Source organism: Rhinolophus ferrumequinum, chromosome 16 (assembly GCF_004115265.2).
Source record: "Rhinolophus ferrumequinum isolate MPI-CBG mRhiFer1 chromosome 16, mRhiFer1_v1.p, whole genome shotgun sequence".
In the NCBI taxonomy this organism is placed as follows: Eukaryota; Metazoa; Chordata; class Mammalia; order Chiroptera; family Rhinolophidae; genus Rhinolophus; species Rhinolophus ferrumequinum.
In genome coordinates, this window is record NC_046299.1 from 9888679 (window position 1) to 9900727 (window position 12049).

Consider the following 12049-nt stretch of genomic DNA (forward strand, 5'->3'; position numbering starts at 1 on the left):
GTGACACAGTCCCTTGCGGACTTCCGGGGACAAATTTCCCTTCCAAGCAAGTTCCCTTCTCTCAAGGGCCCTGCTCAGTGCCTGTGGGTCAGCTTTTCTCTCTCTCCTGTGGGGTGCTCAGGGACCTCTGATCTGGCCTGCCCAGTCCCGTTTCCCCCTGCTCTCCAGTCTGCCCCTGGGTGGCTGGACATTCCCACCTCTGTGCCTTTGCTCCCGGGGGTGTTCTCTGTCCTTCATCGTCTTCCAAAGCTGGGTCTCCCGGCTCCAACAGGCCCGCTCTTCCAGGCCTCCTGCCTCCCACCCTCCCTACCCCTGAAATGCAGCCTGTCCATTTCATCTCTCCCTGGACAGCTGCAGAGGCCGCCTAGGGCAGGGACTTGTCTGGAGCTGCCCATTTCGGAAGGGACAGAGCAGAGAACTCAGATCTGCGAGCCAAGTGCAGAGCTACCTGACCAACCTCACACAGTGTCTGTTTAATCATCTTGTTAAAATATATTTAGAGAAGGAATATGGAGCAGACGACTTTGCTCTTTCCTTCCCTCCCTCCCTGCCTGCCTTCCTTCCTTCCTTCTTTCTTTTTTTACTTTCTTCCTTCCTCCAGGCAGGACGTTAAAAACAGACAAAGCCATCATTCACTATCTTTATCATTCCACAAACGCAAGGATGTTTTAACACCCAAATAGTCAGAAAGATATAATGTCATGTAAAAAACTATCCTTATACACAAGAATCTTCTAATAGGGAGAAGAAGTGGGTAACTGAGGGACAGAGGTAAGAGAAAGACCTGTTCCACTTGTGCTCCCTTTTGTATCTTTTGAATTTTGTACTATGTAAATAAATATAATTGGCTATGAAAAACAAACAAGCAAACAAACAAAAAAACCCAGACTGTCTTTACTCTATCAACACAGCTCACTTGGTAATTATTTCCGTATTCTTAGTCTCATTTCCCCATGGACCAGCGAAGAAAACTTCAAGCCCGTCTGTGGCATTGTGGGCAGACGGCCACCTGGGATCTCCTGGTCTCATCGTCTCAATTAATTTTTAAGTTCTGTGAGAAAAAGGGCCCGCCTTTTCATTTTTTGCAACTTTCACTGCCCTTCCTTTTCCAGGCTTTCCAGCCAGACAACCTTAGGTTGAATCCTACCTCGTCTACTTCCTTGCTTGCTCCTTTGGAGCAAGTTGTTTAACTTTTTTGTGCCTCAGTTTCCTCATTTGTACAATGGGCCAACAATGGACCTGATCCCCAAGGGCTGTTGTGAAGTTGAGATGGGATCTAGTAAGTGCTCAGTAAATGCCAGCTATTTTTACAGCTGTCGTCCTCCTCGCTGCCTCACCCCCACCAATCCATCAGAAGTCATTTATCAATACACATCTACACGTGAGTGCCAGACACAACTGACCCTGAGGAAGACACACCTCTTACTTTCGAGAAACGCAGTTTACCTGACTGTGATGGAGGGAAAATGTCACTTATTTGCCTCGCTGTAGGGGTCAGGGGAGAGTGACGCAGAGTAGGAGAGTGAGGGCACGTTTATGCATAAATGTCACGTCCCAGAGGAAGCACGAGGGCTTCTGGAAAGTGAAAAAAAAAAAAAATGACAGGGTCTTTGCTTTCACCCCCAAGGTAGGGCTCCTGGGTAGCTTTATTTTTTCTGGGCCGTTGCCTAGAAAGTGAGAATTCTAGGGAGGCTACAAATAACAGTGCAGCGTTCTTATTTCCTTCCCCGCTGGTAGAAACTAGAAACAGTGGCCATCTGTTGTTTAGTCCACTCAAAAGAGGATGTTGAGGCTTGTTTTTCCTTCGGACCCAAGGGTGCTTGGGAGCCCTGCAGCCCCCAGTCTGTCTCGCCCAAAGTGTCTCTGAGAAGGCAGTGGATTTTGGGGCTGCGTCCTCCCCCCACCCTGGTGGACCCCAGAGCATGGAACGTAAGGAATGATCCCCACCCCTGTGGCAGATGTCCTCAGCTCGCCCATCGCTGGGGCAGTGGTGGGGCAGAGTAGGTGCTGGCGGGGGTGTGGTGTACAGACACAGGTGCAGGCGACCTTTCAAGGCACAGCCTGAGCACTTGGCTTTCTCTGTGGCCTCAGACTTCGTGTGAAAACTGCCATGATGCCGTTTCTGAGCCAAGCCAACCCTCTGCAAACTGTTGGTCCGCTCTGCTCTTTGAGGTTTGCTATTATTATGATTATTTTAAAACTTTTCAATTTTTATTATTATTTTCTGCTAGTGGCAGTTCATGCAAACCTCCCCACCCAGGGAATTGCATGCTTGAAGGGTAGTTATTCTCAGAAGCTAGATACTGGAGCCGATAAACACTTAAGAGATATTTAGATAGAAGATGGAGTGTTTCCATGACCCAGTTTCTCTGGAGCCTTACATAGATCTCCAGTTTTAACAAACGGATTCAGTGCTTCTAAGTTGGGATGACTTTTTTTTCTTTAATTTGTTTGATGTGGTGTAGGTAATATGAGGATTTAAATACGTTTTGTGGGGTATGCACTTTCCTTGAGTATTTTAAAGGAGTATGGGAAGTGTTGTGTGTGTGTGTGTGTGTGTTCATGTGTGTGTAAGTGTGTGTGTATGGGTTGTACCAAACCACTTTAGAATTTAGGGTTAACATTTCTGCCTTTTCCTGGCTTGAATGTTTAGTTTGCTTTTAAAAATATGCTGTGAGTTTTGGGGTACTTAGGACCTAGCTTTTGACGATATAAGTTGATTCTATTGTTGAGGAAGCTGGATATTGATTTTACTTAAATATTATTTGAGTTGGGGAAATTGTCAATGTAGGACCCGTCGTCCAGACCTTCCTGCAGACTACTAGCAGGAATCCATGTTGCAAGCATTCAGTTCTGATAAGTGTTACAGATGCCTTTTGAGTACGGATTTCCAAGGAATTAATGTGTGGAGAAGATCTCTGATAGCTATGATATCATAGAATCTGTGAATAATGCATTATGCAATACGCTGCGAGCATGCAGCCTCGGCCATCTGCACCGCGATGCTGCACCGTCTTTGAAATAATGGCTTTTATTGAAGCCAGAAACCACATAGAACAGCATACATGTAAATGGAAAGTGTATGTACATGTGCTTGCATGCTGGATGATTCTGGCCCAGTCTTATAGGAGTTTTTGTTTGCATGGAACTGGACTCTTACCCAGTTTTCTCAGTCTTTTCCCACAGCGTAATTGTTATCATTCTCTTCAAGGCTGGTGTGTTCTGGCCTCTGAGTGTAACGATCAGCAGATAACAGAAATAAATACGGCAGTAGAGCTCTGTGGAGCAGGACTGCCTGGGCTTGGACCATGATTCCCCATTTCCTAGCTGGACCACCCTTGCAAGTTACTGTACCTCAGTTTCCTCACCTGTGAAGTGGGGATAATATTAACCACGTCAGAGGGTCATCGTGAGAACTGAATGATTTAACCCATGAAAAAAGCTCAGAACAGTACCCAGCACGTTGTAAACAAGTGTGTTTATTATTAGCTAATGATAGACTAATCTGAAGACAAGTTTATTGAAAAATAAGTATTGTGCCTGCAAAATTCTGAAGATCTAAAATACTTTCAAGAGTCCAGGAGGCACGACAACATTTTTTGTCACTGCAAAAATGTTTGACAGTTGAACTGCACAACAACAAAAGTAAACAGAGCTAGACAAAATCAAAACAAACTAATGTTATCACCAACTCCTTACGAGCTTGAGTGATGTTAAAGCTGCAAGAAAAATGTAACTTTTTTCCCACCTGTGCATTCTAAACTACCTTCTTGTGTAATCCATCTAAAATGGAAACTTTTATCTATGAAAAGAGAAAATAAATATATGGGATCTCTGTGGCTCCAAGTGCCATGAGTTGGGAAGCTGTGAACACTATGTTTTGCTTTATTCTTAGGTTTAGAATCAACTGAAGTTCAGAAGTAAAGCTGTTTGCTATGGAGAAAGGTTATTTCTTTCTCCTACACATTATTGGACTGATTATAACATTTAAAGTGAACTGACATGGCTTAGGAAACCCTTACTTACATACATCAGCAAATAGCGGACATCTCCTGCGCAGGAGACAGATCCTGAGTAATGGAAATGCCCCGAGGGAAGGGGCAATCTCTAGGGTAGTGCCTGTTGGAGTGGCCTCTGCTCAGTCTCATTGGAGGTTGGAGATAATGACTTGGAAAAGAGAGACACCATTAAGTGAATGGAGTAGGCAAATGCTGATCTATCCAGAGCTATCTATATCAATACCAATTAAGAAGGAATGAGAAAGAAAAAAAAGACATAACCTTAGTCAAAATGGAGAGACAGTCAGGTTCCATCCAGCAGTTCCTCAGCTGGGTCACCTTGGATAGGTGACCCATTTTACCCTTTGGACCTTTATTTCCCAGGCTCTAAGATCAGATTGGTGGGTTTTGAATTGCGAAACTTTTTGTTCAAATGAAAGTTGGTACAGAAACCTAATATGCCAAATAATTAGTGTATGAAATAAAGGGTGAGGGGAGGTAGTTGTCTGATGATGAGGCCAGCTCACTTATCTCTCAGTTAACGAGATCTGCTTAACCAGAGCACTCTTTTGGCTAAATGGGAAATCTACCCAGTGTATTTATTTGCATGACAGAGCGACAGTGAAAACCAAAATGTGGTCTGGTTTATGATTGTAAAGGATGTCAACAGTTTTGGAATCCTTTCAGACCAAGGTTGAAAACTTATGGGCCAATCAGTGGTTCTGCAACAGCAAGAGAAGTTTGCAGCTGCCTCAGAATTGTTCCTGGAACAGCGAACTTGTTGTCCCTACATTTATTTCCTTAAGAGAAGCTCTGCGGGGGAAATGGAGTCAGCTGTCAAACTGTATTCTCCCGGTAAAGAACAGAAGAGTAAATTAGTGAAATGCTTGGCGGAATGAGCCCTGTTGCAGAAATTTCTCATAATAATGACCTTTTGATTTGATTTATACTTCACTGGGAAGAAACTCAGTGTTCAGAAGCTTGCCACTCTAGATTTGCAAAGAGGGCAGGGAACTAATTTAATATCCACGAACTGAAGATTCACTTTAGAGAAGCGTCAGATCCATTTGTGATGTGTTCGAGTGAGTTTGTTTCTCAATTAAAGGAATGGATTTGTCCCAAATAATTCCCTTACGTGCTCCATCACCAATGTGTATTAAAACACAAGCTCTGCCAGGCTCCTGGCTTCTGCTTTATTTAGTCCAAGTCTGCCAGCCAGTGTCTAAATTCCAGGTAGTTCTCCCAGAAGCTGGGAGACGGAGCCTCAGCTTCTTGAGAAAAATGAAGTATGTGTTGTGCCCCAATAGAATATGAGTGATCATGGAAGCTGAATTACTGTTAAGTCCAATGTATTCTGATACAACTTTCCTCCAAAAACCTTTTAAAACTGTATGGTGCCCTAGTTATTTGCAATGATGATCATTTATAAGACATTTTTCATTTATCCTTTTAAGTGATTCACTTAGCTGATTTCTTAATTTCAAGCTTATTTTTCTCCTAGATTCGAACCTTTCTTTATAGAAAAATGTCTCTACTTTGAAGAAAACAAAAGGGCAATGGAGAAAACAATATTAGGTCTAAAAATAGTTCACCCTCAGAGCCTTATTTTAAGGAAGGGGAGAGAAGAACTAACTTTTGCTGAGAGTCCGCTCTGAGCTTCTGGGTGGTCTGGCACGCTTCCTCTTGTAATCCTTCTGATAACCTGAGACATAGAGGGATGATCTTTATTTTACACACAGAATTTTGCCCGTGGTCACACAGTCCGAATTGGCCAAACTGGGTTTGGAACCTGGGCCCCTCCAAAGTGACAGTCCACGGTTTTTCCTTGACTCTAGGAAGGGGCCAAGTTCTATAGAATGAGATATATTTTTGTTGTCACTTCCTCCTTCAGGCAAGTGGCCAGGTGTGTTAGTTGGAGGTCCCCTGTCCCCTATCCTTTAGTCAAGAGGCTTTTTAGGTGTCTTGAATAAGAGAGTGTAGCAGAGGTGCAGGTACAAAGATAGATTCATTCATTTCATTCATTCATTCATTCATTCTGTACCTATAGTAACAGTGTGATGCTGAGCCATATTGAAGCCTGGGGTAAAAGAAAAAAATCAGTAATAATGATCCTGTCTTTATTTAAAATTTTGATATTTTGTTCATTACGGAATGTCTTTCATTAATTTTGATTTTTCAAAATATTGCATGAAAATATCAAATTTATCTTGACGCCTGAGTGTCTTAAGGCAACCCCCTTAAATTTTGCACCTGCGGCCAGTGTCTCCCTTTCCCCACCTTCATCCTGGCCCTGGTACATACTTTTATAGGTGTGCCAGACAATGAACTACGAGCTGGAGATGCAAGATAGAGACTTATGGGGTGGCCTGGCCCAGCCCATCTGCCCACGACCCCTTCTCAGGCCACCAGCATTGTCTCTTCTCTTTTTAAAAAGGAAACACCCTTGTTTGTAAATCCTTAGACGCAGAAGAATAAAATCCCTCCCTTTTATTCCCCCCCCCCAAAAAAAAAGATTATGGGAGCTTTCAGACCAGTCAGAGTCAGTTGTGCAAATAGTCACAATACCCTAGCATGATAATTGGAAGACTGTGCACAAAGTGTGATGGGGAAGGAGTCGCTAATGCTCCCCGGTGCCTGGAGGAGGGCTTCAGTGGGACCCGAGGGCTGCCTGTGGTTGGCCCGTGGACAGGTAGGGGAAGGATGTAAGGGGAATGTCCTTTCACCGCTCTGAGCCTTGGGTTTCCTCACCTGTAAATGGAGGAAATGGTAGCATCTACTTCATAAGATTGCTGTCAGGACTAGAATGAGTTCCCTGGGTTAAGAGCCTTGAATAGATTCTGGCACAGAACTTCAAATCCGTTAGCCACAGTGGTAATACGACAATGGTGACCATTATATGCAGATGTTTTTGAAGGACTGCATCTTGGAGCCACATACACAGTCTGAACTTTGCTTTGCAGACATCCATGACAGTGACGGGAGTTCCTGCAGCAGCCACCAGAACCCCAAGGGCACAGCCAAGTGGGCGGCCTCGCTGGAGAATCTGCTGGAAGACCCAGAAGGCGTGAAAAGATTTCGGGTTTGCCTTTTTCATTGTTGGAGGGATTGATGCGACACGTGAAGAAGTTGAGATGTGGGGGGCTGGGGGGAGCACAGGCCAGTTAACACTGTCTGGAGAATAAGGACTTCTCACCTGTGGTGACCGAGATGGAAAGGCTTTCCCGGGTGGTCATGGACCAACATGGAGGGCGCGCACAGACTGTTGCTGGGTTTTGTATGGCTGGATGGGAGGGGGAGGGGTGGGGCAGAGGTACCGTGCTCATTGGCAAAATCTGCAAAGAATGTCCAGCTCGCTGACAGCTGGGAGGGGCTGGTCTGGATCTCTCTGATGTGAAGGTTTGTTCTCTTGTGTGTTGGGGTTGTACCAGAATGAGGCCGACTGGACAACAGCTAACAAAGTAAAGCTCAGAGAGGAGGCTGAGGGATGGGGACATATTCGTGCTGCTTAGAAATAACTTTTTTGGCCAGCAGCATCCCCAGGTGTTTGTTAGAAGGAGCACGTGTGAATTTGAAGAATGCCTGTGTCTTCCTGAGTCCCATGTCTGTTCTTAGGCCTTGGGTCAGGCCAGGACAAGCCCTCAGGCTGTTGGTCCCGAGGTCCCCAGGGAGGGGGCAGCGGGCAGGGCTAGCGACGTTCCTGGACCCCAGGCCACTGTGAGTTCCCTCTAGATCTCCTCTCAGGAAGGACACCCCTGTGTCCAGCAGAATAAATACTTTTCTGGGCCACTGACCTCCCATTATCTGCCAAAAAGGAAAAATACACACCTCCAACTTGCGTATTTTTTCATCTTGGCGTTTTTGGACATGCTTAATATGTTTTCTTTTCTTTTGTTTAAAAAAATAGGCCTGATTTTAGAGGAATGTACTTTGTTTAAACACGGTCTGGAAGGAACTAATATATCTTCCACTTTAATTTACTTTTTGGTAATTTATTGTAAGCTTAGAACTGTGAGGAGACGCCTGCTTCATTTTTACTCTTCCTCCCAATGTCAAAGCCATTAAGTTGAAAAGCATATGAAATTCTAGCTTTAACATTAAACATAAGCTTTGTTTTTCAGGGTGGAGTTGTCACAGGGTGATCAAATCATGCTCATTTATTGGATTTTGCCAAATCAGTCCTTGAAGGGAAATACATTATTTGTTCATTTGTGTGGGTTTTTTTATTAGAATACTATTTGATATTTTTTCTTCTCTGTATCCATAGGAATTTTTAAAAAAGGAATTCAGTGAAGAAAACGTTTTATTTTGGCTAGCATGTGAAGATTTTAAGAAAATGCAAGATAAGAAGCAGGTATTTCTTCCACTCTTTAATCACGTTCTTGATCATTTTTTTTTTTCTCATAAAGTTACAGCTGTCTGTCCAGCAGATTGGAAATTGCCTAAAGAAATCTGATCCATACTGGATTTGGGGGAAAATTTAAGCCTCAGATTAGGCATCTTGTGTTGCTCAAATATTCATAACTTTAAAGAGTGTGTTAATCCATTTTTAAATGGAGCTGTACAAATGGATAAATATTTAGAGTAAAAATAACAATTGGTATCATTCAGAGTTCATCATCATGTACGATTTTTTCCTTCATGAATAAGTTATAAGGCTGCTCCCCCCGGAGTTTGACATGGTGGCATTTTGTATGGAGGTAGTACAATGATAAGCAGATTTGGCAATAAAAGTAGAGTGGACATCAGATGGATTGTCAATTATTCAGTATATCTTTACGAAACACCCTGTGGTTGGCAGGCATCCCACATAAAACGTTTCTGACTGTTCTCCTGAGTAGATGTGTGCTCTTTGCAGGAGGTAGCCTTTAATTCTGATGTCATCTAGATTTTCTGCCGCTGAAAGTTGGGGCTAAGGGGAGATGGAGGAGACTGTGGGAAAAGAGGCCTGTGAACTGGGTGTGTTTACCAGGCCTGTGCCTGTGGCTTTCTAAGAGGCCACCAGCTAAAAGCCTTCAGGGTTCGGTAAGGTACTTGAGTGAGGCTTTTGGTGTGAGGCTGTAGGGAGTTGTTGGGGCCTGGGGCCATCAGGGTAGTAGCTGCCCTGTCTCCAGGGGCTGCAGCTGGTTGTTGAGCTGACGTTGGCAGTGAACGCTTTGGGGTCTGTGTCTGTCTGGGCTTTCGCTGCTTTCAGTTTTGCCCACGTAGATCTTCGCTTGCCCACCCTCACCCCCAGAACACTGAGGGGGCCTTTCTTCCTAAGGCTTCTTCTCCCGTCGTCAACCCAGTGCTGCCTATTTCTTCAGAGAAGCTGGACTTTTGGATTCTTATGTGAACTTATCTGATTTTATAAGTGTTAGAACTAATTTTTTTAAAAAAATGTAAAACCTTTGCTGCCAAACAAAACACATCCAGGTGGCTTGTGGGCTGCCAGTTACTGAGCATCTGTCTCCAGAAGCTGGAATCGATGAAACCAGCGTCATTACGTGTTTGCAGGCAACAGCTTGAAAAAGGTTCATCATTGGTTTATTCAAGGACCCTTGTGGACTCAGACACACTTTCGCCAAGGTGGAGCAGTGTGGCCTTCCTCTCTGTAGGGGCAAGGATGGATTCTAAGATAGACTCCCTTTAACTTGAATTTCCTAGGTTGGCCTAGAAAGCAGTCTGGGGCATGACTCTTGGCTTTCGCTTCCTTCGGCTTCTCCCTGGATGACTTTGCCTGAGTCTCCTGGGTGGTGAATGGCCTCTGAGCGGAGGTGGGAAGGCCTGCTTTAGAAGGCTAGGATGCTGGCTGCAACCCCTCAGGCAGGAATACTCATTGTCCTCCCTTGCCCCCAGCAACCAGGACAGGGCCCAGGGACAACCTCCCATAAATGCTGGGCTGTGCAATTGATTCGTCCAGCTTTGCGCTAAAACCCTACCTCTGAGTCAAGCAGGCAAACAGATAGGTGTCCATTGCTCTGCCTTATTCTTTGCGTGTTGGAGGTAAGAGGGGCCTATCTATAGGTTGACCAGCCCACCCCTACATTGGACAAACCAGGAAGCTGAGGTCCCCCTCCCTGCGGCCCAGCTGGGGCTTGAACAGGCACTCTGAGGGCACCCAGCCGTTTTCCTGCGTGCTGTGCTGCTGTGACCTTCAGCTCAATTGAGTTCACAAGCTCTTTGTGGAGGGCCTGCTCAGGGCCAGTCCTGGAGAAAACCACGGGAGACACTCACAGATAAGATAGGTGAGCTTCTTTAGGGAACAGGCATGGAGAGGGAAAGCCGCTTGTAAAGCCTTTGCATGTGTGACGAATCTAGAAATGGGAAGTGCATGTAGGTTCTGTGGGAGCACAGGCAGTGGGCAGTCTGGAAAGCCCCAGGGGAATGCCTTTTAAACTGGCATGTGAAGTGGAGTTTTGGGGGTGGGCGTCGTGTTCCTGGAAGAGGGGTCAGCCTGTGGGGCGGAATTCCTGGAGAGAAGCGCTAAATGAAGACCAGATGGTGGGAGGGTTGTCCTTGAGGGGCAACCTAGCTCTGCTGCGCTGGAGGCTGGCAGGCAGGTGGGGCCACCACTGGACAACCTGGGTGCCAAGGTGAACACTGGAAAGCCGTGCGGGTGGGTTGCATTGGCCCATGCACATCCTGCAGATAGAGCTTCCAGAATCTGTCAGCTGCTCTCTGTACCCCACACCCTTGACAGCCAGCGTATGACTCCTGGGAGGTTTTGTGTCCTTAGGCCTGGAATGTGCCTCGTGATTACTTCAGTGCAATGAGTGCTGCCTCACCATCAACTGCCTGAGAATACAGATGGCACAGGAAGGGAGGAAACATCCATGACGCCCGTGGTGTCCAGCCCTCAGTCTGGGTGATTACACCAAGCCTCCTGAGCACTCTCATCCTTCCGGGGGCTGTGGTTGCAGAGATGAGCAATGGCTCAGCTCTGCCGCCGGCTGGTGCGGACAGAGCCAGGATGCAGATCAGCTCTTTGACTCCGGACCTGGGAATTCTCTGGTGGGTCTGGCTGCAGGGGAAGTCAAACCGGGAGTAAGTTCTAAGTCACTCATTTAAAAATGCAGAGTAGGACAGAAGCACAGGGAGAAGTCGGCCCCCCTGAATTGCACAATCAGACTTACTGCGTTTGGTCCAACACGGCGTCTGTGGAGGGTTCATCTCTACAGTGAACTAAGGCAGTTGTGGGATTGATGCGAACCTCACTTTTGGCTCCGTGATTTTTAAGAGGACCTGTGCTGGTTTGTCTTTCATTCTTTTACAAGGATTATCTAGCCAAATCTTTCCATAGCATTTACTGGCTTAATCTGAACACTTGTATAATTTCTTTATTTATCTACAATATTGTTTGCTTTTCCATCTGTCGTGCAGTCTCCATAAGGTTTGAGATCTTTGTATCTGAGTGCCTGGAAGAGTGCCAGGCACACTATACTTCCGGTTCTTTCTAGGATGAGGTCCTGGCCTCCCTCTCACCTTGTGGCTACAGTGGTAGCTGTAATGAGTCCATCCTGTTGGGGATCATATTCTCAGAGGCTCCAAACAGCAGAACCATGCTGTGACTTCACTGTCCTCCCCGGTTTGTGATTCGCCCCTTGAGAGGAAAGCAGCCCCTTAATTTGGGAGGGTGTTCACACTGTGCATTTATGGTGGGAATGCTGGGGCTTCAGGAACCTGGGAGGGTGACGCCCCCCACTCCTCCCTCCTTGGAGTTCCTGGGATGGTTGTGTGTTCCAGGTGTCCATATTCAGCAGTCCGCTTTCAAGGCAGTTCGCTCCCTTTGTACTTTCTTTATGGTTTAAAATTTTTCTATGAAGTGCCTCTTCCCCATGAATTAGCACTTGAGATATAACTATCTTCTAAAACAAAGCAGCATTTATGTTTTATAAAACCTCAGAAAAAGTTCCAACAAGATGTTCATTCTTCAGCTACCCCTGAATTCATTCATTCATTCATTCGTTCATTCATTCGTTCCTCAGCACACTGGGCCAGTTTACTATGTGACAAGCACGGAAATGGATATAGCAGCCGATACAGATTTGTAAAGACCAAACTGTGAATGGGAG

The 12049-nt window shown here is 45.6% G+C and overlaps 1 protein-coding gene across 3 annotated transcripts in view; it reads left to right on the forward strand.

The window, feature by feature from the left end:
* The window catches only part of RGS10 (regulator of G protein signaling 10), a 39009-nt gene that overhangs the window by 4481 nt on the left and 22479 nt on the right, over positions 1 to 12049 (forward strand). For 2 of the 3 annotated variants that reach the window (XM_033131301.1, XM_033131299.1), the window contains exons 3-4: positions 6959 to 7077; positions 8263 to 8349. In XM_033131301.1, the coding sequence (XP_032987192.1) occupies positions 6959 to 7077; positions 8263 to 8349 (206 nt within the window). Of the gene's footprint in view, positions 1 to 1798; positions 1930 to 6958; positions 7078 to 8262; positions 8350 to 12049 lie in introns of those variants that run through there. The other variant, XM_033131302.1, reaches the window with a different exon arrangement.